We start from the raw sequence: 24714 nt of genomic DNA, 5'->3' as shown, positions 1-24714 counted from the left end.
GGCTACGGACCCTGTGATGGGTGCGCGGTGGGACCCACACGCCGCTGGTATGCTCCTACTGCATGCAGAGCCTGAGCGGTCACTCTTACGAAACACTGTCCCCCTCTGTCAAAAACCAGCCCGCTATGAAATAACCTCCCAAGCTGACGCACCACTTGACTGCCGGTGGTAACGCTGAACACAGCAGGAGGATGACTGTGGCTGTGCTGGTTTCAGACCCCTCCCTGCCAAGACCACGCAGACCCTGGTGCCTTTAGCTAGCTGTCCCTTGAAACTCGGCTGCAGCTGAGTTGGTAAGTCCCAAATATCTGCTGCTGGCTTTGCTGTGGCATAGGTCTCCGCATCTTGCCTGTCCCTCCATAGAGCTGTAGAGAGCTTATGCTGCACAGTTGGGTGATTCCCCAGGTAGCTCTCTGCAGCTCTGTTTCTCTCCACGAGCAAAGCCAACGTGAGGCCCTGGAAGACAGTGTTCTCTGCAAGTTTATGAAAATGCCATGTGTGCCCCAAACTCCGTGTCTGAAATCATGATTCTTCATTCCTTCAAATTCCCGGTGCTGCCCCCCCCCATCCGGAGCAGAGATAGGATTTAAGGTGGCCCCTCTGTCCCCATATCCTGGAGACACTGATCTGTTGAGGTCGGAGATTTAGAAAACGTTGTTTCTAAGTGTTGGTTACAGATGAAAATTAATTGCTAATTTTTCTGTCCCTTAAAAAGGTCACGTGGATTGCTGTTTGCAAAAAGTTTCAAGGCAGCGTCAGTGCGTTCTGTCTCACAGGCCCTCTCTGTCCCAGCTTAACTGTCAGCAGGTAGAAGGCCGGGCAGGGGAAGCACGTGGCCTGCAGTGCGTCTGTCTCTGCCGGCGATCCCAGGCAGTTTGCCTTGTTTTGCAATCACGGATCCTGGCAATGCAACCTCAGAAACGGATATTTTATCTGGTTAACATGCATGTTGCTAGCTTGGACTGTAAAGCATGACTGTTAACATTTTGCGGTTGCCCTTGTGGCTCTGTGCTTTCAAAAATAGTCAAGAGAAGGTGCGTAGAGCTTCTGCATCAGTGTGGTGTCTCCAGGGACGATTTGCTTTCTTGCCTTGCTGAGTTTCTTGTACCATGTCTCCAGGCAGCGCTCCCTCCAGGACTGCTGTGCTCTGGAGGAGTTAGACTCGCAGTGGAGTTAGACCTATACAAGCAGATCGAGGGGTTATAATGGCAATTCCCGCTTTCCAGGACCTTCTTCAGACACCAGAGTCTTTCTCTGAGGTCCAGGCAAGGGTGGACGATCACAAGCTACCAGCTATTTGTCTGTAAAAGTCTGTAGCTTCTTTCTCACATCCAAGGCTCTGATCTAAGCAGTGGCAAAGCTTAGTAGAAAAAGACCAAAACTGCAGTCACAGAAGGCTGACGGTACCAGAACTGAAAGGAGCACGTGTCACTGACGGCTGTTGTCTTTCTTCTCAGCTTCAAGGTGACAATTCAGAGAGCACGACTTCTCCTGCTGTAGGACTCAAGGGAATCGCCTCCTCCTGGGCACCTCTCACGGTCGGGGACACTCCTCTGACTTCGCCTTTGTCCTTGTCTCCTTTGCAGAATGGCACCAGCTTCCATGTGTTCGACCAAGGACGCTTTGCCAAAGAGGTGCTGCCCAAGTATTTCAAACACAACAACATGGCCAGTTTCGTCCGGCAGCTGAACATGTGTAAGTTCAACCTCCAGAGCCTAGGCCACGTGGGTCCTACAGACACAGGGGAAGCGACACAAAGTGAGGGTGGGACAGGAGGCATGAGAGAGAACTGTGGATAGAAAAGTTGAGGTATCGCATAGCTGCATTATTGTGGCATTATTGATTTTGTCAGAGAGGACCTGCCTCTCAGATGCCAGGGGAGCGACTTCCTTGTGTTGACCTTAGATTCCAGCATGAAATTTCTGTTAGATTAAATCGTAAGATGTGAGATAAGAAATTTCAGCTACCAGGTTTTCTGCTTCTCTTCCATCAATTTGATGGCCCGTTATTATTTCTTTTCCATTTTATTCTATATGGGGCTCTTTCCAGCAGCCTGATGCTGTGACACCTCCCTCAGAAACTGCTGCTTTTGAGGGTAGCGTGCCCAGAGCTTATCCATGTCACCAGCCGTATTGCTGAACTAATAACGGACAGTACCTCTCCCTGCAAACCTCGCCTTGCTGATCGGACATTTGCACCCCTTAACAGAGGTTTAGGTGTGCTTTTCAGCCACATCTAGACCACGACTGTATTAAATATGGTTCTTTCTCCATCCATGTCACCAGCCGTATTGCTGAACTAATAACGGACAGTACCTCTCCCAACCTCGCCTTGCTGATCGGACATTTGCACCCCTTAACAGAGGTTTAGGTGTGCTTTTCAGCCACATCTAGACCACGACTGTATTAAATATGGTTCTTTTCTGATAGTTTTTGGAAGTCTGATTTTTTTCAATGCCTAATTCGTAAAGCTTTCACTTTGCTATTTAACTATACAATAGCACTTACTGTAAATTCTAGGCCAGTCTTTAGATGCGGTGTAGAAACCCTTCTAGGGCTTCAGAGAAATACCCAAAGTAGATTTCCAAAAGTGCATGTGACCCTTTTTTCCAAAAGCGGCACCTGATGCTGGTCTCTGCCTTTGAAAAACCTTCCCCTGAATCCCTTTGGCTTGCAAATCAAACCAGAGATTTCGTAAGAGCAGGCATTTCGGCTCCTGGCAGACAGACCGACATCCCCAAGGGATTGCCGGTGAGGCTTTCACGGCATGGGTCAGTGGCAGTGTGTCCCCAGAGCCGCAGGGTGTCCAGCGGGATGCATGGGGCTCTCCCTTGCACTGGATTTCTTGTAGATACGGCCCAAAAGCGTGCCCAGCTGCAGGGAGGGGGCACGGCTGTGCCTTGAGCACCAGAGCAGCTCAAAAAGTGGGGAGAGCGAGCAGAAATGTCCTCAAAAGCGATGGGGTGGGAGGCGAGGAGGAGGGACCTGGGTCTGTCGGCCCTTCACCCGCGCCCTCTCCATGCAGACGGCTTCAGGAAGGTGGTGAACATCGAGCAGGGGGGTCTTGTCAAGCCCGAGCGGGACGACACCGAGTTCCAGCACCTCTGCTTCCTGCAGGGCCACGAGCACCTCCTGGAGCACATCAAGAGGAAGGTGAGGGGCGCCGGGTGGGGGGGGTCACACCAGCCAGGCCTTGGCAGGCCCCCCCGGTGAGCCCCTTGGGCGGGAAGGCTGAGGCACACCAGACCCCTGATCCAGAAGGTTCCACACCAGCGGTGTGGAGAGGCTGCGCGGTGCTTTTTCAAAACATCCCTCAACAATACGCCCCAAAACTTAACTAATGGTCTGCGTGGAGGCGTAGCTCCCTTGGTTTGCTTTAAGCCTGCTGCCTGTTTGTTTAATTTGTTTCCCCCGGGCCTTCTGCTAGGAGAGAAGTAGTGGATGCTTGTTTCCTGTCCCTCAGGCGTCTCGAGCGGGAAACGCCTCGTTTCTCCCCGAGCAGGAGCCCTTCCGTGCCTGTCGCTGTGGCCCTCTGCCCTGTGCCTTTCTAACCCTCCCGCATCCCTTTTTTGGGGGGCATTGACCAGAACAGCACTCCACGGTCATTGCGAGGGTTTCTACCGCAGCTGCATTCCTCTCTTGATAACTCCCAAAACGCGTCTTTGCTTCCAGACCACGGGCTGCCGTGCTGTAGACCGCTCAGCATAACTCCAAGATCACCCCGCGGTCTGGTTTCTGTCCTCTCCATACACATGTGTGGTTGGGGCGGGGGTCCTCTGTGTGCAGGGCTTGGCTTTCATCAGTTTTGTCTGGGGTTTTTTTGCTCACGAGACCTTCGTGTCGTGCTGCACGGCCAGGCTTGCTTCGCACCGCTCTGCTTTTGAATCGTTACCCGCTTTTCTAGATAAGGGCAGCATAACTCCTCCTGGGTCTCCCAACAGTCGTCATGTTATTATGAGACCCCCCCCAGAGCACTGCGTCCAGCCCTGGAGCCCTCAGCATAAGAAAGACACGGACCTGTTGGAGCGGGTCCAGAGGAGGGACACGAAAATGATCAGGGGGATGGAACACCTCTCCCGTGAAGAAAGGCTGAGAGAGTTGGGGTTGGTCAGCCTGGAGAAGAGAAGGCTTCGGGGAGACCTTATTGCAGCCTGTCAGTACTTAAAGGGGGCTTATAAAAAAGATGGGGGCAAACTTTTTAGCAGGGCCTGTTGCAACAGGACAAGGGGGAATGGCTTTAAACTAAAGGGGGTAGATTTAGACTAGATATAAGGAAGAAATGTTTTATGCTGAGGGTGGTGAAACACTGGCCCAGGTTGCCCCGAGAGGTGGTGGGTGCCCCATCCCTGGAAACATTCCAGGTCAGGTTGGACGGGGCTCTGAGCAACCTGATCTAGTTGAAGATGTCCCTGCCCACGGCAGGGGGGTTGGACTAGGTGACCTTTAGAGGTCCCTTCCAACCCAAACTATTCTATGATTCTATGATTATAGAAGAGATAACCTAATCCTGCCCTCTGTTTGCTGTCTTTTAACCTGTTATTGATGCCCCAAAAGGGCTGTTCTCTTACTGAATTAACGTAGCAACTTCAGAAAAGGGACTTCAGCAAAAGCCTCTGGAAATCCAAGAGTAATACGTCAATTTGAAGCATTTCCTCAGGCTCATCCCTGTAAAACATGAAGCTGGATTGGGTCTCTGTAGTTACTAGTTCAATTCCTCCCTGGTCCTCAAAATACCTTTTTTTTTTTTTTTTTTCCCCTTCTTTCCCCCAAGCTGATTTGAAATAAGTCCCCACTCTGGTGCAGAATGTTCTGCTGCCAACACACCCTCTGTACGAAAGGATTTGTCCTGCTCTTTGCTCTATTTTATCCCCTTGGCCCTTGCAATGATACCCTAAGGATAGTTCAGACTCTTGTGCATGTCGCCCATCCTAGTATTTCAGCACATCAGAGCCCGGCTGGTGGAAGTCCTGCACCCGAGCCACAGCGATGACTCTGTCTGTCCATGGCCCTTCTTGCATTGGTAAAATCTACCTTTGATTTTTCCTCCTCAGGTGTCGGTAGTGAAAAGTGAGGAGACCAAGATGCGCCAGGAGGACCTCAGCAGGTTGCTATACGAGGTACAGATACTGAGAAGTCAGCAGGAGAACATGGAGTGTCAAGTGCAGGACATGAAGCAGTGAGTTGAATCCTACTCAGGCTGCTTCTTACGGGCATTTGCTTCTCGAGAGTTGTTGATCTTGGGGAATGTTTGAAAGGAGGAACCTTATACACCTCCCTCCCAGGGAGCACATGCTGAGCCATGGACTAATCATAGGGACTAGATCTGTTGAGACAATAACATGTAGGATTTCTATGCAGACCCCATGATCTACGGAACGACTTAATGCTCGGCCTCTCTGTCTTCTGTGAAAGGTAGACATATTCTCTTAATCTATATTTTCCCGTTACAGATGAGGAAAGCACAGAGGAGGCCGTGCAGGAAACAGGTGTATAACCTGGGGACGTAACTCAGATAACTGTATTTCCTCCAGATAGAAATGATGGTAAAGATGTAACTCTTTCACCTAGAAGAGTCCTTGGCAGAAAATGTGGTGGTGCCCACTCCAACTATTAAAAAAATAAAAACCATCCCTCTGTCATCCTCCACCTCCAAAATATGACTGGCCTAAAGTATATAAGAACACAAGAACTGCTGTAGTGTTTAGTCCATCTCTCTGAAGACTGTGTCTTCTGACACGGCCAAAATTATTGTATAAGAGCAAAACAAGCACATGCAACGCTGCTTACATGTGGCTGCCTGACCTCCAGCTGTCTGAGGCACTGGGATTTTCTGAGTCAGGCACGGTCACTAGGAATTTAGTAAATGGATACGGTTTTACAAGTCATGTACTTGGAGAGGTTTTTATTTGCCTCCAGAATTTTAATCCTTACAGAGAACTTAGATTTTTTGTTTTTTCAAGTGCTTTTTAAACAATAAGACCTAAGAGCTTCTTTTATAGTGAAAGCTGATATTCATACATCACCGGGACACTGGCATCCTGGGCCTTGAGAGAACGCCAGATACCGTGAAACTTCATTGCAGCCCAGCCCCTTACGTGCAACAGATAAATGTTTTTATCCTCCCTCAAATGTTAATGACTCCCACACTTAGCACACGCATGAAATCATGAAATCCAGGGGCAGTGGCGATGAAAGAGTTTCTAGGCTTGTATCTTATTTAATTTTTAAGGAATTCCAGTATCGATGATTTGGCCTTGCTTTTAGTTTATTCTCCATTTTGATTTGCTTCCTCCCTTCCTCCATCTGGCAAAAGGCAAAATTGCATTCAACTGATTAAAATAATACAATTTTTATAAACTCAGACAGACCAGAAATCCCAAGCTGAAACCATGTTAAGAAATTTACACTGGTGAAGAACCGTTAGGACGTAACTCCAGTACGAGCTGTCAGACTAAGGAAAGCCGCTTTGCTGAAAATCCCATCAGTACCAGTGCAGAAAGTTCACCGCAGAGATTCTTGCTGTACAAGCTGCTGTACTAGGGCAGCTACTGTGCTCTTTCGAGCCCTGGACCTTATCTCCCCAGTTCTAGCATCAATCCACACTAGGAAGACTAAATCCACCTAAGGGATATGTAGCAAAAGGATTTATAAATTTCACCTGGATGATAGGTTCTGCTGGCCTGTCGGTTTTGGTACATCCATATACTCTTGAGATAAATCGACTGGCGAAACCTTTTTCGGCGTGGACTTGGCCGGCATCCAGATTTGGAGGCAGCACAGCAAATAAACTCTGCATCTCCCCATCCCGTTTTCTGGGGCTGACTGTTCAAGGAAGCCTGTAACTCCCCTGTGTGCTGCATTTGCAGACAGAAAATAAATGTACTCTATGCAATTGCAAGCTGGACACAGGTCTGTGCTGGATGAAATCAGTGACTCCCGTTAATGAAATCATTACAGTCCTCCTAGTTCAAGGCTCTCGGATGCAGAAGCATCCCTTTAGCTGCTCCAGTCACTCCCACACATGCCTTTGTACCACCACGTGTATGAGGTTTCAGCAGGCAGAATACATAGGATCTCTGTCCATAGCATCTCCTGGTCTTCGGGGGCAGCTGTGGAGAGGTTGGGCTTTCTTGGCTCCCACAGGAAGAACAGTCTTGGTGATCCAAATCGTTCAAAGTCACAAATCGGGCCTTGCTGAAATTCTCTGTTTGGCCCAAACGTTCCACAAAAACTAAACACGTGTCCTCTTGTTACCCTCCCCTGTAAATGTTGGCTTCTCTTTATTTGTTTCTCCTCCAAGCTTTGGTCTGCAGTTCTTTTGAGGTTGAGGAAACACAAGGAAAGTTATCGTGTGACCTCGGTTGGGACATCTGAAAAGTGCCGAGCACTGCAAGAGCCCCAGAGTGAGACAGACTTTGCAGAACTGGGTCTGCTGTGCATCATGGCAGCACCGTGGGCTGTTGGGATGTTTCTGTGCTCACGGAAAGTTTCTATTTCACTTTCAGGCAAAATGAAGTTCTTTGGCGGGAAGTAGTTTCTCTCCGGCAGAACCACTCACAACAACAGAAAGTGATCAACAAGGTAGTGGTCGTATAAGCTCCAAACTCACCTGTACCGCATGGTGTTATGTCCTCCTCTGATTTTTTTTTTCCTTGTCCCATAATCTTCTCCACACTCACCGCAATATATTTATTTTCCCTCTCTTTCAAATCGTGTGATGCTCTTACATGTCCTATGGGAAATGGTCACTAGCAAAGCATAGATTATGCCCTCAAGCAAAAGATTTTAATTTCCCTGTCAGTCCTCGCTGTGATGTTAGAAACCATTTTTCTGTTGAAGTCCTGAGCAAGAGAGCACAACCCTCACTAACTGCCCTGTACTGGCTGTGTTCTGGTTGTACCGACGCCTTTGGGCTTCCCAAATCTTTCCTCTTTCCTTCGTACAAGAGAGGAGCCTCCCCCTCCTGCCAGCACTGAAGCTACAGGCAGCAGAACTGGCTAGCCATTCCCCCAGTGGGGAACCTCCAGCAACCGTTATGTTTTCTGGTGTTACTGGTACAGCTGAGGAATTACTGTACAACCTTCTAAGACTGAAGGAGCACTGCAGAGCCATCTGCCTTAAAACCCAGCATGACCCGTGCTAGAAAAGGCCTCTCCAGTGATTCCCAGATGGCGCTGACGTGACTGAGCATGTCACATTTCCCAGTCCCCCTGAGAGCCACGTTCTGACCCTCACGTGGCATCACAGAGTCATAGGACTGGGTAGAAATGCACGAGGCTATCAAACCTTCCTCCGGCTCTGAGGCTGGACCAGCCACATCACTCATTGTAGGGGCATTTATGCAACTCTATTTTGTTATATTGAGCAATGAGTAAGAGGCAGCTGTGATATATAATAGTAATGCTCTCTTTGTTTGGAGGTCAAAGCAGAGCGTTAGGCTCAGGCTGACCTGGGAGCATGTTGCTAAGTGATTCCTCTCCAAAGCCACCCTGCATCCTTTTCAGTGTCCTGTCATATCAACACTGAATTTCACAGGGCTGAAAAACTTGACTGAAAGCGCTAAGACCTCCATCCAGGGTCTCCCCTAGGGGCTTGCCCCTTTCACTTGCAAAGTCTTTGTCAGGCTTTATAGAGCCTCTTATAAAGGTCTCCAAAGACTTTTACGGAGGCCGAGTCTGACTCCAGGCCTAGGAGTGTTTACATGTGTACTTCACAGGCAGACTCCCAAGTCTAATAGGGCTGGCTGGAGTTCTGCATGCACAGAAGTGGAGAGAGAAAGCACTGGGCATGTGCATCTAGCAGCCTTCGCACAGAGCTGGCACCTGGCTCTGCTTCTTGAAAGCTAGGCAGGTCGCTTGAGTTCTTGGAAAGCTTAGTTTGGTTTCGGGCTCCGTTGCCTCATGCAGTTTGGCTCCCCTGTTTCATGGCTGCTCCCAGCTTTGGGGTGGTGTCGGGAGGGAGGAATGTGTGAGATAAGAATGGCAATGGCTGCGAGAGCAGGGAGTGCTGAATCACCCTGCTGATTAACACTGGATTTTGATCTCTCCTGACAGCTGATTCAGTTTCTGTTTGGCCAGCTCCAATCAAGCCCTAGCAGCACTGGGATAAAGAGGAAGCTGTAAGTACCCTTGTGTGGTGCGCACACGCTCACGGGTGCATAATGCTGCCCCCTCACTAAAAGCACAAGCTCAGCTCGCCCAGGCAGGCGGTCACCGGACCAGGGCACCATGGTGATGGGAAATGAATGGGCTGAACTGCCGAGTCAGACCTGCTGACATGCCCCATTCAGTGGTCTTTAGAGAAGCACCCTGTCAGCTCGTGACCTTTATTTGGGGAATACAGAGCGAGCCGGGAGATGGGAACACTAACTAGTGGGAGGGTAAAGGGCAGGACCCCGCTGCTGGTCCTACAGGTTCCAGTTTTGCCGCTTGTCATCACTGGGAGCAGGGCTGGGCCCAGCCAGCCCGCAGACACCTTTGGTTTGACCCACAGTCTCACTGAACAGGGGGGTGTATCCGACACAGGTTTGGTGGCATGCAACCTGCAGGCCTTACAGAGAGAAAGGTGGAGAAAGATTTTAGCTAGGGGTATCTTTAGAGTCATAAATAAACTCTTCAAGGCAAGTGGATAGAGGAGCTTGAATTAGGAAGCTTAGTGCCTTCCAGGAGAGCAGTGGTGCATTTCTTGCTCTGTCGTGCTTGTGATCTAAAGAGGGGAGAGGGGCTGCTAAGAGGGAATTTGCCTTTGCGGCTCAGGCTGAGGGCAGGGACCTGCCTCCGGTTCCCACCTTTATTACCTTGTGGCCTTCAGCAACTCAGAAACTTCTCCATGCCTCGGAGAAAGGAGCCAGACTTCCCAAGAATGGCTGCTCAAGGGAGTTGATTTTCTTTAAGTCAGTGTCCTTGTTCTTGGCTGACTCTTCTTGTGAGAATTGTAAAGGAAACACAGGGTTGAATGAAAGAGCCGATAATCTGTACAAGCAAGCTGGGTACTCTTACCTCTGCCTACGCCCTCTGCCGAGCCCCTTGGAGGGGATAAACACTGCATGGAGAATGGTAGCGCAGAAGAGGGCTCACGGGGAGGATATCAGCTGCTCTGAGTCGCTGAGGTTCATGAGTGGGGAAATTTTCCTCCCGTGGAGTGGGGAAGCAGAGAAATGAGATGCCAGATCTGATCTCGAATTTCCACGGTCAGGGCCGTGCCCTCCCTGTAAAAGCTTTGCAGCCCAAGAAATGTTGTCTTAGACTACTGCTTTTTGAAAAAAGCAAATCATTAGTGAGAAACTGTGCTGAAAGGGGCAGAAGAGCACAGAGCTATCTGCACAGCAACTGTGCTGGCCTCCTTATGAAGAGGGATCACACTGATAAAACCCAGCTGCAGTTTGCACAATACTGTGCGTGTTAATTTGAGTTTCTGCTTCCTCGGAAACACGAAGGTCTGTGTTCAAGGAACCTCAGCTCTTGTGTCTGTATCTGCACTTCTAATGTTTTATCTTTCACAGTTTTGTTTTCCTGCCTGTCTTTTCAATGACTGCAGGAAAGCATAGTGTACAGCCTGGAGCAACTGTTGGCGCAGACCCGAGTGCTGACTGGGGGCTCTGGGCAGGTTTGGGCAGGATGGGCACGTCTGTAGGTCCCACAGGCATGTCTGCCCTGGGAGGCTGTTAGATGGGTTAGATGCCAAAGTTACTTTGATAAGAAATGTTGGATGGGGAGGTTCATTGTGGCTCCTGGAGCAGAGAGCCGGACACTTACAAATTTGTAATTGTCACAGGGCTGGCTATGATATCTCAGTGTGTACTGAAGGGTAGCTTATGCCATAACAAGGTCCATGTCAGGGTGATTCAAGTGTTCTTTTTTATTCTGTGTCTTTAGTTAATGGCATAGAAAAGAAAAAGGCTGTTAAACAAGCTGTTAGACAGCACTGAGATCTCAAGCACTGTGGTCACTGTGTCCTGCTGTGTAGTGCCCTTCGCTGTGGGATCTCACTGGAGTCTGAGCAAGCCCATGATTTCTCCCACCGTATCCAGCTCCAGTGTCTGTAGGATGAAGGGAGCTAGGAATTATCTTCTGCCAAGCCTGTTAGACACTACTGTGGAAAAAACCATTGGCTTTCCCTGGTGCCCTCAGCCAAATCACTGTCTTCTAAACAAACACTGAAGATGCTTTTCCTGACTGTGGGACGGTGGCAGGAGAAGAGGGATTTGCTAGGCAGTTTTCTAGGATCATCACAGCATTAACAATAGTGGGCGTGTAGCAAAATATACCAGTTCCCAGCTTCTGTGGGACTGTATGACAAAACCGAGGACTGCTACCCAGGAAGTTTCATGATGGAAAGGCATTTCCATTTTGAGGCTCCTTCTCATTTTCTCTTGGTTTCAATCATTTACTAAACATAAAGCACTCCTGCTACAGGACCTGGCATGCAGACCCACTTCTTGTTGTCAGTGGCAAGCTGTAAAAGCCTGTCGGTCATTTTTTAAAAGCCTGTATGCAATGAGTTTAGGCTCTGCTTTGCTTTGTGTCTCCCTCTGTTTTGTTACTTTCTTAGTGGGTGCCACGGGTTCCTTTTATGCAGTGCTATGTACGGAGACGTAGTTTTGCCAAAGAGGCCCTGGGCACGAGGCAGCTGGTAACAAGGCCAGATTCCCAGTATCGCACTAATAATTTCAGCGTAGCTACCTCCAGTTGAACAAGCTGAGGATCCAGCCCAGAGCTTGAAACCACTAGCAATTAGAAGAAAATATGAATTGAATTTGTTATTTTACTTGCATCTTTCCAATAAGATCTAGAAAACCCAGATCATCCCTTCTCTGTATAGCTAATGCCCTTTTTTAATGGTGACCTACTCCAGAACTGTTGTTTCCCTTCCTTGTCCGTAACACTGGACAAGAAGGTACCTTACAGCTGAGGCAAAACAGAGTACCCAGGGGAGAACAACCCTTGCCTGAGAGACATGTCTTGTATGAGCAACCGGGAACCGGTCAGTATGTGCTGGGAAAACAAATGTGTTTCTCTTCACAGACCTCTCATGCTTGACAACGGGATCTCAGCTCCGCAAGTGTCCAAGTTCAGTCGGCATTTGTCTACAGACCCCCTCCATGACCCCTATTTCATACAGTCGGTAGGTTTACGCCAGCCTCTGAGCTTTGTGGGATTTCTTTGGCCGGGGTGGAAAAATGTGTGAAGCAATAATACGGGTTACAGAGTAAGTAGTTTGGCAAGAGTTTGGCAGTGAAGAAGAGAAGAGGTTTGCAAAGCTGAGTGACATTTATTATTTCTTCAGCTCCCCTGTTCCAGGGAGGGGTGCATGCTTGCATGTGCTTGTGCTGTCGTGTTCATGTGGGAGGCTACGGGTTGTGGGAGGGAAAGGCAGACCCCGCACACCAAACTCTCCGTGGTGTTACTCCAGCCTGGCTCGTTTTAAGGGCAGAGAGGAAGAAGTATGTTCTAGAAGTGGGTACTATGATCTTTCTGACCAGAGCCAGATTTTTGCGGTTGCCGAGGGATCCCCACCACCCTAAGCCACCAAAGCAGACACCAGACACATGACACTTATGTCATGCGGTTAAAATACTTGAGCTGGCACGAGAGACCCATACTGCTCTCGGGCTGTGTTGGATCTTTCTCTCCAGAGGAAGCTAAGCTGCCTAGGCAAAATGTCAGACATGGTGAAACCTCTCGGTAGCTGACACTACAGTCGCAGTGCTTATTTTACATCTGCACCTCTGTGTGGTTGGAGAAAAGACCAGAGGAAATTATAATGTTGCATAGTATGTAAAAGCTTTCTTGGTTTCCATACAAGGAGGACTCACGGGCACAGTGAGTGAACTCTAACTCTGTCAGATAGGGCTTTGGACCTGTTCTGGTCCTCAGAAGGATAAATTTATATGACTTTTCTTTCCTCTTAGCCATCGACAGAACCTGCCTCTTGCTTAAACAGCCCTGCAATTGCTGGAGGACCCATCATATCTGATGTTACTGAAGCATCACCATCCAACATAATAAATATGCAATCCCCTCCTGAAAATGACAGGTAAACATGTCTGTGGTTAAAAACAAGGAGAGTCGGGTATGGACATGCATAACTTCAAAAGAGTTTTTCCTGGCTGTAATTCTACCAAAGTTTCTGTCTGATTCGCAAATCTCTGTAGAGATGGTAGGCTGGAATATTTTTTTCCAGTTTGCAATGTGGTCAGATTTTCAGAATTAGGGAGGGATAATAACAGCATAACTTTCGAAACAAAGTCATGAGTTTCATGCTGAGAACTTCCACTCACCTCTGTGAGAAGTATTCCATGCTTCTTTTATATTTTGTTCTCAAGACAGGGACTGTCTCAGACTTTATCAAATAATGAGATACTAACGCTTGTTGTGTTTGTTGAGAGAGAGAGAGAAAGGAAGTTTCCTTTTGGCTTTGGCAAAGAAGAAACAGAATCAAACTGTACATCTTTCTGCTAATGAGAACAGAAAGGTTGCATCACAACAACTTCCGATGTTTGACAACTTTTCTGTGAAAAGGTCCCAGTAACTTAAGAACTGAATGCAGAGGTATTTTAATGCTTATCTCTTCCTGCCACAGACATGCAGTGTATTTAGGGCTAGTAGCAGAATAGCTACAACTATGTCAGTGGAAAGTAAGTAGACAGATGAATCATAGAAACAGTTTCTCAGGCACAGAGGCAAGGCAGCTATACTTTAGAAATTGCCTGTAAATCTGCCTAATAATTGAAACCATAGCCATAAAATTAGCTAGAAGCATGTAAAGAGCTCCAGATTTAAAACAAAACAAAACAAATAAAAAACCTCCAAGCCTGGAAACCATTTCTAAAGCAGAAAAATTTTAATATAACCTTCAAGTTGAGTTGCTTATTTCTACTAATTAATGAGTGCCATCTGGTGGCCTCTGATCTATGCTGTGTCTGCATGACTCAGGAATCTGAGCCAGCCACGGCCCTAAGGAGTTCAGGAGTGTGGTACTTCCTAAATCAACATGAGCTTCTGGTGGGAGTTTAGGATTCACAAGATGAGAAGGTGATCTGAAAGGAATGCCGAGGAAGGCTTTGTAATGTCACATACCATCCCGTACGTGTGACATGCTCGTGTGTTGCCTTGCAGCAAAGCTAGTCTGCAAGTGTTGTAAGATAATATTTTTTCAGTATGGCTTTCCATGCCCTTTTGATCTACGTGCCTTTGTCACTTCGGCTCCAGTTGTGCAGTTTCACAGAGAGCTGTAAAGTCTCCTATAAGCAGTATAGTGTAGACTTTTACATACAAAATGCTACTGTTCAAAACTTCAGTGTCATATGTCCGTCTAGGAATAACGTGGAGAGCCTCTCCCACTGGAAAAAGGCAAACCTCTGCTTCCAAACAAGTAAAACATCTGACTGGGATTGTCGGATCTTGATAGGTTCTGTTCCAAATCCTGCAGGGCCGCAAGATCCTGACCCGTGTCATTGGGATCTCTAGAGCACTTGCTGGTCCAATCCTAACTCCAGCATGGGAAGGTCTTACTGATCCCATTCCTGTCTCTAGGGTGGAGATTTTTCTTTTCCAGGGGAACCTCTCTAGCCTAGTGACCCTTTAAGCTGTCTCTAGCCTAACACTCATCTGAGGAATGATCAACATACGGAAGTGCATTTTCCGTATTTGCAAAACAGTCGAATGGGGCAAATTCATTATAGCCGTGACTGACGAAGTGAGTGAAGATATTCCAGCTGAGCACGTTTCTGGAGCTTGCTGAAAAGAAAACAAGGTTGATGGTTTCTTTTGCCTATCTAGAGGAATGGAAAGACTGTGGGGCTGTTTGATGAGAAGTGGAGGCAAGCCCTTGTGCTATGGCCCTTCCCAGTAGCACGAGGCCTTTGCGGAGCAGATGTGTGTGTGGTGCTAACGCTTGTCTCTGATACAGAGAGAAGTGCCTCATGCTGATCAAGGAAGAGCCAGTCAGCCCTGGAGTGAAAGCCACCGCTGAGCCTGACGTCCCGCTGCCAGGCTGCAGGGCTTGCTCCGAGCCCCCTGTGCTCCCGGTCGCCATGGTTCAGTCTGTTTTGGAAGGCAAAGGGAGCTGTGGTGCAGCCCCACCAGGGACCTCACAACCATCCGAGAGAAGAGGCAGAAGGGCATTGCTGGACAGGTGAGGGGAGCGAGGGAGAGTTGTGGCCCTGTGTGTTTCGTGGCCCTCTCTTCCTATTAGCAGGGGGGAAAGGGAGGCTGACTTTAAGTCGCCTAATGCAGCCTGGTGAGCTCCATCCTATACCTGTGGCACCTGCTTAGAGGACCCTTGAAGGCCAGGGGACAGTTCACAGGGGTAGGAGGTCTGCGGATGACTCTCTTGAAGGACCCAACAGAGGAAAAGCTGTCAGAGCATGTACATCAGAGTCATAGGAATGGGACGAGGCTTTCTGCAGTGAGAGGGATTTGCCCAAGGTCCAAGTGAAAGCTGGAGCCCAGACCAGCATGCACGTCTGCAGACTTGCAGGCCACTGGACCACACTGCACCCCCAGTATCTTTGTGCCCTCTGTCATTTGTTTTGTTGAGTCTTCAGTTACATAAAGTCATAAGGAAATATTTGTCACTGGTGTTTCTGTGCAGTGAATAAGGTGTTGCTTGTGTGCCAATATGCAGACAGTGATGGAAGATGGCAGTCAATCATCACCATAACCTCTGCACTAAGTAGGGCATGTATTTGATAAGGCATCAAAGCGTTTATCAGTCTCAGGCTTGGGCTTGAGAAGGAAATAATTTGCCCCCGTTCTTTTCCTCTCCTGTGCTGTCAAGTCAAATAGACTTTTCTCTTTAGTCTGTTCTCCCTTTGCATCTCCTCCTGTCACCTTTCCAAGGTGACTTTCCTGAGTCAGTGCTAGATCTGTCTTCAGGGGGCAGCCAGTCACTTTGGCACCATCAAGTGGGCTGCATGCTTCTGGGGAGGTACTGGGGAGCCGACACTGCAAGAGATCTCGGCTTCCCCATCTCTGACTAAGAGTGAAAACCCACGAAACTTAGCTGCGTTGCTGTGCTTGTCTCCTTGAGCTGGAGGGGCTCAGTAAAATGCTAGGCAGTCCAAAGCAAGGCTTTATAAAAGGGTATAAAATCATGCCTTAAAATCATGAAATAGCAAGTGAGGTCACTCACAGGGATGGAGAGTTGGGAGTTTGTGTCCGCTGAGTGCAGAAGTCTGATACAAAGGGATGGAGGTTTCATTATTTTGAAGCCGGGGCACGCAAGTATCCTGCATGTGACAGTCACCCAGAGAATGATGTTCTTTTGCAAGGGGGATTAGGACAGTGTCATTAGACTCAGCCACGGGGCGATGTGGGTGAGGAACCTTTGGAGCTGCGGGACTGAAATCCCAACAGCACCAATGTCATGGGTGAGTGCACAGCAGACCTCACCAGCAGGAGGAAAGCGTGGTTGCAGCTTGGTGGATGAAGTAGAAGTTAACTGCAGAATTCATTCTTTATGGCAACCGCAGCAATGTGAGGACGACTGGGGGGGAACAACCCCACACTCAATAGAGTTATCAGAAAGGCTTCTATTTTCCTTTGGGTCCTTACAGAGAACCAAATTCCTCCTTCTGAACCCCACTGGCTACTTCAAAACATTTTATTAGAAGAAAAACCATCCTCTTTTAAAGACTCTGGATTTGAAGAGAAACTTTTATAGCTTTTTTGGGGGGTTAAACCCAGCAGGGCCTCACATTTTCTTCTTTAGCTGAATTTTTCCAGTAAATGCAACCTGCAGGTAAAAGTCACTCCTTTAAAAGCCATTAGTTAATAGTAATTCAGCCATCTTGGACCCAGAAGGATGGGAATGCAGCCTGTTCTGGATCCCAAGTGCCTCTCTAGAAGGATTTCCTCTAAGGAAAGCTTTAATTTTCCCAGTCTCGAGGAGATGTGCACAGATTGTCCATCCCCAAACCACATGCGTCACCCAGGAGAGGAGTAGTCCCACTTGTTTTCCCATCAGCCCAGTCCCCTCTGTGCTCTGCTGGGTTGTACTTCTGGGATTGATCCAAGTGAAATGGCATAAACCCAGGCTGAGAGCGGGCTCTTGGTTTTCAAAATGAGATTTAAGCATAAACCTCATGTCGGAAGGCTGCTCAGTCCTGCTTTCTGTATGTATCTGTGCAAGTCTCATTCGTGGCAATATTTCCCCTTGTCTTTTCTCAGAACAGATATTTCAGACCCGTTGGAGGGCACCGACTGGAGCTTGGAAGGGCTGCAGCTGCTGCTGAGGAGCCAGCAGTACGGCCTGGAGCCCACCAGCCTCTTGGATGTGAGTGTCGGGCCCTCTGCCGGGGCGGCTGCGTGAAACAGTTGCAAAGCTCACAGCGGTACTTTCGGGCTGTAAATCAGATAGGCCGTGCTGCTTATTCTTGTGGGGCACTTTATCTGTCACATGCTGCCAACAGAGTCGCAGCTCTGTTTTGACCTGCTTATAGGAACTGGCAGGATTTCAGACTTTAAATGATGCTTTTTTACATTTCTTCTGAAAATACATGTACTTGAACTTCTAGGAGCACAAAACACAGTGCATTTGGTAAAGACACCATCATGAGACCTAACGCGTGTACATAAAATAGGAGTCTTTAGCTAGTTTGGTAATCGCTTTGGGTGGTTTAGTTTATTTTTTGCATATTCTGCATCTTAGATATTCCTAGATTGTGTTTAGCTCTGCTACCTTCCCCTTTTCCTCACGTTCTGGGAAGTGTAGCCAATGTCAGATTCTCACTCTGCTGAGATATTTGTCTGTCTGCAGTTCCCAGGTCACTTTTCTCTAGAAATGGATAGTGTCTTTCTTCTTAAGTATATATGCAGAAATATGAAGGTTTGTTTCGTTCTCTCTTTCACTCTCTCTCTCCTTGTACATATAGTTAGTAAATGAAAGGGTTTTGCCAATAACCAAATAACTCTGTACATAGCAAAAGAATCTATATGTCAAAGATATGCTCCCTTGAGGAGGTGCTTCAGATACAGGCATATGGTAAACTTGCATGGATAAACAGGAATGAAAAATTATTTAAAAAAAAAAAAAAATCAATCTTATCTTCTTAAAGCCAGTTCCCGAGTGTCTGTGATTGATTCTGACTTTACGGAAAGCTTTTCTAATGGCCTGCTCTGTCACTGGCTCCGTTGGTTTCTGTTTCTTCTTTCTCATTAGGAGGTGTTTTCCTGTTACTGACACACTTTTCTCTCTCTGTGCAACTGAACGTCACAAGAGTGAGAATGAATCATAAAACTGTACCCCAGACCAACAGCTCCTTTTCCCAGATTGCTCAGACTTCTCCAGAAATTGCCATTGAGGCGTTGATGCAGCAGTAATCTGCCCTCTGCTACCATGTTTTGGAACGCTTTTAAAAAAACCCATATGAATCTGGAAGTGCCCTGGGATCCAAGAGCAGCAAAAAAAGGGCTTGGACTTGCATGTGCAGTGACACAAACAGCTGCCCTGGTTTACGACGTGACTGTGGGCGCTGGGTCTCTGCGCTGCCCCTCCACTGGCAGGCCGCAAGGCTTGCGGATCAGCACAAGTGCCCGCGACTCAGCCCTTGCTGTTCCGGCTCTGCTACAAATCAGCACACGCCTTCGCCTGTAGCTTGGGTTAATATGTCAGAGCAGCTGAGGCACAGGCAGGCGTTGCTTTCTGGCATCTCTGCCAGCAGGGCTACAACCTCTAGCAGACAGGCAAGGCAGACAGCTGAGGACACGAGTATCTCGAACCGTTACATCTTTCAGAGCCCTAATTGTATTTTTCTCCCAACAGGTCTTTAATCCCAATTTATCTTTGAGTGAGTGGAATTTGACTGAAATGGAAGCCAGTCTGTCCCCGGTAAGAGATGTCTATTTCTGAGATACGATGATGATGATGATGATAATAATGTAATTATGGAGCAGGGCTTGTGCATAACTGAAGAATGCTTAGTTATTTTATAGCCAGAGGGGAGAGCATGGTACAGCACAGCAAGTAAACATCTCCTGAGGGTAGGCTGAGAGTGTTATCTTGTACTCTTGACCTGCCTTTTTCACTCAGCCAGAGCTTGTTTAGAGACGTGTTGGTGTCCTGGAGTCTTTAATTGAAAGTGGCTGCTCTAGACTTTCTCTTAATGTGGATGTCACGTCCTACTAATACCATAGATTCATAAAGTGTCTTTGTGCCCAAGCCCTTTATAAAATATGCCTTTATAAAGTGCAGCCATCCCTGTACATTTCGGGAGCAGTAAAACCACATGCAATTAGAATAGAGGTTCATGCATACCTGTACAGAAGAAGCAAGGGGAAATTCAGTTTGGCAGTATTTGTTTGGAATCGACATTGACACAGGCATTTCTAAAGTGCATACGGTGATTTAATAAACAGTGAAGGAAATGTGTGTTTCATGACTGGGGCTTTTTCCTGCTTGATAGAGGGTGAATTTGCAGAGCCCTCACTGCCAGCCAGGTAGGATAAAGACTTGGACGGTTCTGCCATCTCTACAGATGCGCAAGCAAAGTGTAATCTATTCTAATGAAGTGCGAAAGGTCTCTAAGCCTTCTTCGTGATATCACTATCCTTTTAAGGTTTTGATTTAAATAATTTTGAAGTTACTGGGTAATTCCACTTCCTGAGTGTTAGGAAGGAGAGTCCCTGAAGAAATAGATAATATTAGCAAGTCTCGGAAGTAAGAGTCTCTTTTAAAAAGGATTGTGTGAGAGAAAAGGCCAAGAGGGAGGCTGCAATGTTCAATAGTTCTGTCCTCGAGTCCACTGAGTTTCCCAGCGTCTGGTGCAGCCTACCCTTAGGCTTGTTTGTCCTACAGAAAGTCATGAGCATAGAGAAGCCTGGAAGTCATACCCACAGCAAGACTGCACCTAGAAGCAGTGTGCAAGCAAAAGCTAGTTTCACTTAAAGACAGTCAAAGGCAAATGGAAAGAAAACTCCTTTCATATTTGTTGCTGGCTGCAGAGGACCATGGGTTTGCTTTGTATGGCTGCCAGGCGGGGACAGCCACAGCGACGCTAGCCTGGCCTCCTTGTGTGACATGAGCTTCACACCACATTAGCCAGTGCTAACAGGGGGTTACATCTCCCTTAGCCCTCTCCTTCAGGCATATCTGCCCTTGAACACACGCTATTTTAACAAAGTGCTGGTGAGGCTGGGAGGAGAGGCAGGGCAGGGAGGATAGCTTGCATTACTGGTGGATGTTGTGCAGCATTGATGAAGCACCGATTTTCAGAAATGGCCTAGTTCTAACAAGCTCCCCTGTCTTTGTATAATTGTACATTGTAGTTTATATTTTTGCATCAAGATGCAGCGACTCACAGTGGATCTGGAGAAGAATGCAACTGAGCTGTCATCCAAAGTGTTCAACCCACCGTTTAACAGCACCTGCCCAGGTAGGAGCACTAGCAGCTCTTGCAGACTTGGAAATGAGGATGTAATTAAGGTGTTAAACATGTCAGCAGCTAGATACAATGTCCAGCACTGACTATTTGCTACTTTGAGGGAACAGAACACGTTTGTTATTATACTTTCGTGATTGTCAGTCAGCAATGTTTCCACAACAACTGCTAAGCTAGTTACTGAGCAGTGGGAAATGCATGGGGGATAAACCGAGGTTTAAATGTAATTGAACTGCCTCTGCTCCTGCTTGGGTCCACATCATGCCTATCAGTGTCTCCGCTGTTTTCTCTGCCTGTTCATCGCCACCCAGGAGCAATGTGGTGATCTGAGTGAAGTAGGGGTGGTAGGAGCTGTACAGGTGCTGTGTTTCCTCGGGCTCCAGCTGCAGAGGAAGTGACCTGGTAGCTGCTAGCAGCCAGAGGCAAAGGCTATGTCTCAGTTTCTCCAGACCTTTTACCAACCCCCAAGGGAACTGTCCAGCTGATCTTCTCCCCCTCACTGACTCTGTGATTGGCCTTAGATATGAATCTAGAAGTGTTTTCCTGGTCTTGGAATAGTGATATATTACTATTTTCATGTGTATTCAGCTGGGCTAGACCTGAAAGAGAAGCTTTTGTGAGCCTTAGTTTGGTGCTGTAGCCACCTGACCCCACCTCAGAGTTTTGATGTATTGCGTGTAGTTCAAGGACTTCCAGCCTCCACCATACGCTCAGCATCTTGCATGAGCATCAAAGGCGTTAACAGCCCAGCTACGCTGGAGAGAATTCTTAAGCAGGCTGGAGCTGAACTGCACAAGAGGAGCGTCCCTTGTTTGCAAAGCCTTTCTGGGTCCATGCAGTGGCGTGATGCTGGAATAATGGGGCAATTGACAGATGTCTCCTGCAAAGATGAGGAAAAGCAAACCGTTCTTGAGTGAAGAAGAGAAGCTGCTCCTATCCTCAGTATCTCCAACCCTTTGGTCATCCCTCTTTCACTTCTTGTTATCAGACTTGCCTCACAAGAAGTGAGAGAAGGATGACCAAATGGTGGGTAACTCTCAGCATTCAGGCAGAACCCAGCTTGGCAACCTGCAGAGATTCCCATCTATTTTAGTGGGCTTTTGAGTGAGTCCAGGTTTGACTCAAGTGTTTCCAAGCATTTTTTGCCTGGAGCGAGGCCTGTCACCTCCTGGTGCAGTGGGAGATTGCCACTTTTCAGTTCTACATACATGAAGTCTGGTAACTTGCCTTCCAGAAACTGAGTTTCCTGTTATCCGTTTGCATTCCTAGGGAAAGATGTCATTCTTGAAAGCGCCCAGCAATTCCTCATTGATCGTCAGTCAATCTTTGGAAATGACCTCATCAGCTTGCCTGAAAGTTCATCGCTTTATGTTCCATCTGAAAATATGGCTTCCTACCTGTCCTCTGTGGGTGTCCAAGGGGATATCCCATTAAACCTGAGCTCTTCAACTGACAACAACCAGTGATTTAGCTTCCAAGGAGCAACATCTCCCTCCCACCCATCCAAGCATCCACAGGTTTGAATGTAAAGAAACAAAAGTGACTCAGAAACCCACAAGAGAGTTTCTTTTTGTGCCCTTTCTTTTTGAGTAGATGGAAATGGTCAGTAGCTGTTGCATTACCCTCCCTGCACCTGGATTTCAGTGTTTGCCCAGGATAACAATTTTAAAACAAAATACTGCTTCTGGTGCTTGCTCCTGTGGGGAGTGAGGACTTGGCAGGATTTTTGTTTCTTGAAAATGCTTTTAGAAATTTCAAATCTTCTAATAAAATTTAAGTGAAGAGTAGCTTGAAAGTACATCAGGGTCTTCATAAAATAAAGTGATCCTGACTAGTGCCCGCAATGGCAAACTGTTGGATTTTATTGGGGCAGCACAGATTAGCTAAGACGCCTGACCCTTCTGGATGCTGTTTTTTAAATAGGAAAATAGTTCTATATGCCAGTCCACTGCTCTAAAAATTTCCTCTTATCCATTTTCTGTTTTTGATGGAATGTACTTGTGCCTCTCCCTTATCCTCCTAGGGTGAATAGGAAAATGAAGATCTCTCGGGGTGTGCAGAAGATCATTTTCTGAGTGACCACTCCAAGAATGTGTCTCTGGCTCCTAGGGGAGCTACAGACCATCACAGACCCCACAGCATCGCATGCCGAATTGAGAGGGTTTGGTGTTTGTTTTGGGTTTTTTCCCCAATCTATTTTCTCTAAATGCAGAGCACCCTGTACTTAAAAAAAAAAAAAAGAAAAAAAAGGGATAGACTCTTCTGCACACACAATTTTCCATTTGCAAAGAGGACTGAGAGAGCATACTCTGGGTTTTGGTGCTGGCTGTGTTCCATGTCCAGTCCAATGACTTTTTTCCTTGGCCTTGACCTGTTCTATTTCCCCTGAAGATGTGCCTGTTGGTTTATTGATGTATAAAATCTGATGAACCAGTTTAATTGATTGGATCCCCTTTTTAGAAGGACTCTCAGCTGCTCAGTGCAGGAGAAGAGGCAGAAGGGTCAGTCCACCACGTCCCGCTAACTTTTCTTCTGTCCTTTGTGCATCTGAGACCAGCCTCCAAAGGTTGAATTAATCTTCCTCCTCCATGTGGTTTCTGACAACTGAGTTTCTCAACAAAGCAGAGCTTTGTTTTTTATGCTGTAGTTCTAATGAGAACGTATTATTTATCTCAGTATCCTCTAACAGAGTTGCTTTTCCTTAGGAAAGCTACCCAAATGCAGTAAGGCAGACCCGGGAAATTCAACTAACTCAGGCCTCCTAAGGGCTTAGACAGGGAGGTGTAAGCCGTGCCAGTATCATTTGAAGGACTGCTCTGCCCACTTTCATTGCCGTGACGATTCTTGGTTCTGAACCGTATTTCTGAGCATCTTGAATGGTCAAGCAGCGTCCACCCCAAAATGTAGTCAACCAATCAGATGAATGCAGGCTCAAATTCTCCGTAATAAGATGAGCATGTTTTAAATGGACCTTCCTGTCACAGCCCTTTCCTCCATCCATTTATCAGTATGTGAACAGATGTGTTAGTTCAGAAACATTCACTTTTGAGCACATTTTCCCCCAGCTAACTACCGTGTGCTGGGAGCTCTGTCACCACCTTGGTGGTGCAGTCTTTGCAGAAGCGAGGTTGTGAGAGCTTCTGAATTAATTCCAGCCACTGTTTTTGTGTTCAGGACTAAGGGAAAATTCTGGCAGCCCCCATTGGCCTGGTATTTAGATGATGTGCTTGAGTGTGTCATGGACAAGGTTTTCCTTTTTGACAGATTTGTGCTTAGAAAGTTCACCTAGATCAGCCCATTTGCCACTGTATTTTGTCATTTCCAGTGATGGAAAGTCGTTGAGTTGCACTCTGTTTACTTCTTTTCTCATAGGTAATTGAAAATGATCTGGTGTCTCATATCACCTGACAGAGTACGTTATCCCTGTTCAAGATTTACATCCTTCTCTGAACCTTCACACACTAGATTGCCTTAATGTTAACACTGAATGTATTGATCCAATAAGGTATTTAAGCATGTGCTTAACTTCAAGCTCCTGAGTAGTTTTCCCCGTATTTTTATGAAGCCCATCACATGCTTGAGGTTTGACATATGCTTCAGTGTCTTACTGGATTGTCTAGTTGGGGTTGAGAAATGAACCATCTTAGGAGAGCTACTTGCAAGTAGGCAAAGGTGCAACTCAACCAACAAGGGTACCTGACACCATCTCTGGCTGCGGCATTTTTTATAGAGCGAGGCGGCAGACTGCACTCGCTGTGAGTAGCCACTCGAGACGGTTCTTGGGTTTTTCTTTAGGCTTTTTGCTCTACTATAACCATGAGATTGGGTCTTGATGGTGAGAGAGGAACCTCCGGGAACAGTATTCAAGAGCCACTCCTGTGAAGAAGCGAGCTTGTGTTCCTCGGCTTTTTACATTGTTAATTTTACTTGAAGGTGATGTGCTGAGACTGCGTTTTTGCACTATGCTGTACATTTGTAAAGTTTTACAGAAAACACTAATTAAATATGTTTCCTTTTTCTCATTTAGTCCTGTTCTGGCATTTCTCTCACTACTTTCGCCTACCCCTCACTCCTTTCCTCCTTCCCAAGTCCTCACTGACAAGTGAAAACAGCTTCCAGGAATCCAGGAGATTCACCTGTGAGATAACGTAGGGCCCACTGATGGGTTGTGATTGTCTGTGTGAAAAAAACAGGAGCTGGAGAGACCTAGTGTGTAAAATGTGGCAAAGTAAACACAGCTCAGAAAGCAGCTGAATTCTTCAAACTAAAATGCCGGTCAGGGTCGGTATATCAGGTAAAGTCAGGATCAGAGTAAAAGAATCTATAGTTCTTGAA

General features: G+C 47.2%; 1 protein-coding gene across 1 annotated transcript; it reads left to right on the top strand.

Moving 5' to 3' along the window:
• Positions 1–868: 868 nt before the first annotated feature.
• Positions 869–24041, top strand: HSF4 (heat shock transcription factor 4). Its single transcript, XM_009276751.2, has 13 exons — positions 869–1034; positions 1587–1695; positions 3025–3152; positions 5051–5175; positions 7505–7580; positions 9053–9117; positions 12023–12122; positions 12910–13034; positions 14910–15134; positions 17171–17276; positions 18765–18830; positions 20286–20373; positions 21649–24041. Exons 1-13 carry the CDS (start codon positions 972–974, stop codon positions 21843–21845), a joined length of 1473 nt encoding a protein of 490 aa, XP_009275026.1. The 5' UTR covers positions 869–971; the 3' UTR covers positions 21846–24041.
• The last annotated feature ends 673 nt before the right edge of the window (positions 24042–24714 follow it).

This window comes from Aptenodytes forsteri, unplaced genomic scaffold, assembly GCF_000699145.1.
Source record: "Aptenodytes forsteri isolate BGI_AS27 unplaced genomic scaffold, ASM69914v1 Scaffold33, whole genome shotgun sequence".
Taxonomy (NCBI): domain Eukaryota; kingdom Metazoa; phylum Chordata; class Aves; order Sphenisciformes; family Spheniscidae; genus Aptenodytes; species Aptenodytes forsteri.
The sequence above is the reverse complement of the archived record's forward strand: the minus strand, read 5'-3'. Positions and strand labels throughout refer to the sequence as shown.

Bases quoted from the DNA above. Each gene is read 5' to 3' on its own strand.
- HSF4 (XM_009276751.2), top strand. From the start codon at position 972: ATGACTGTTAACATTTTGCGGTTGCCCTTGTGGCTCTGTGCTTTCAAA. The intron at 3,153-5,050 runs GTGAGGGGCGCC...TTTCCTCCTCAG, and splicing joins TGGAGCACATCAAGAGGAAG to GTGTCGGTAGTGAAAAGTGA. The intron at 5,176-7,504 runs GTGAGTTGAATC...TTTCACTTTCAG, and splicing joins CAAGTGCAGGACATGAAGCA to GCAAAATGAAGTTCTTTGGC.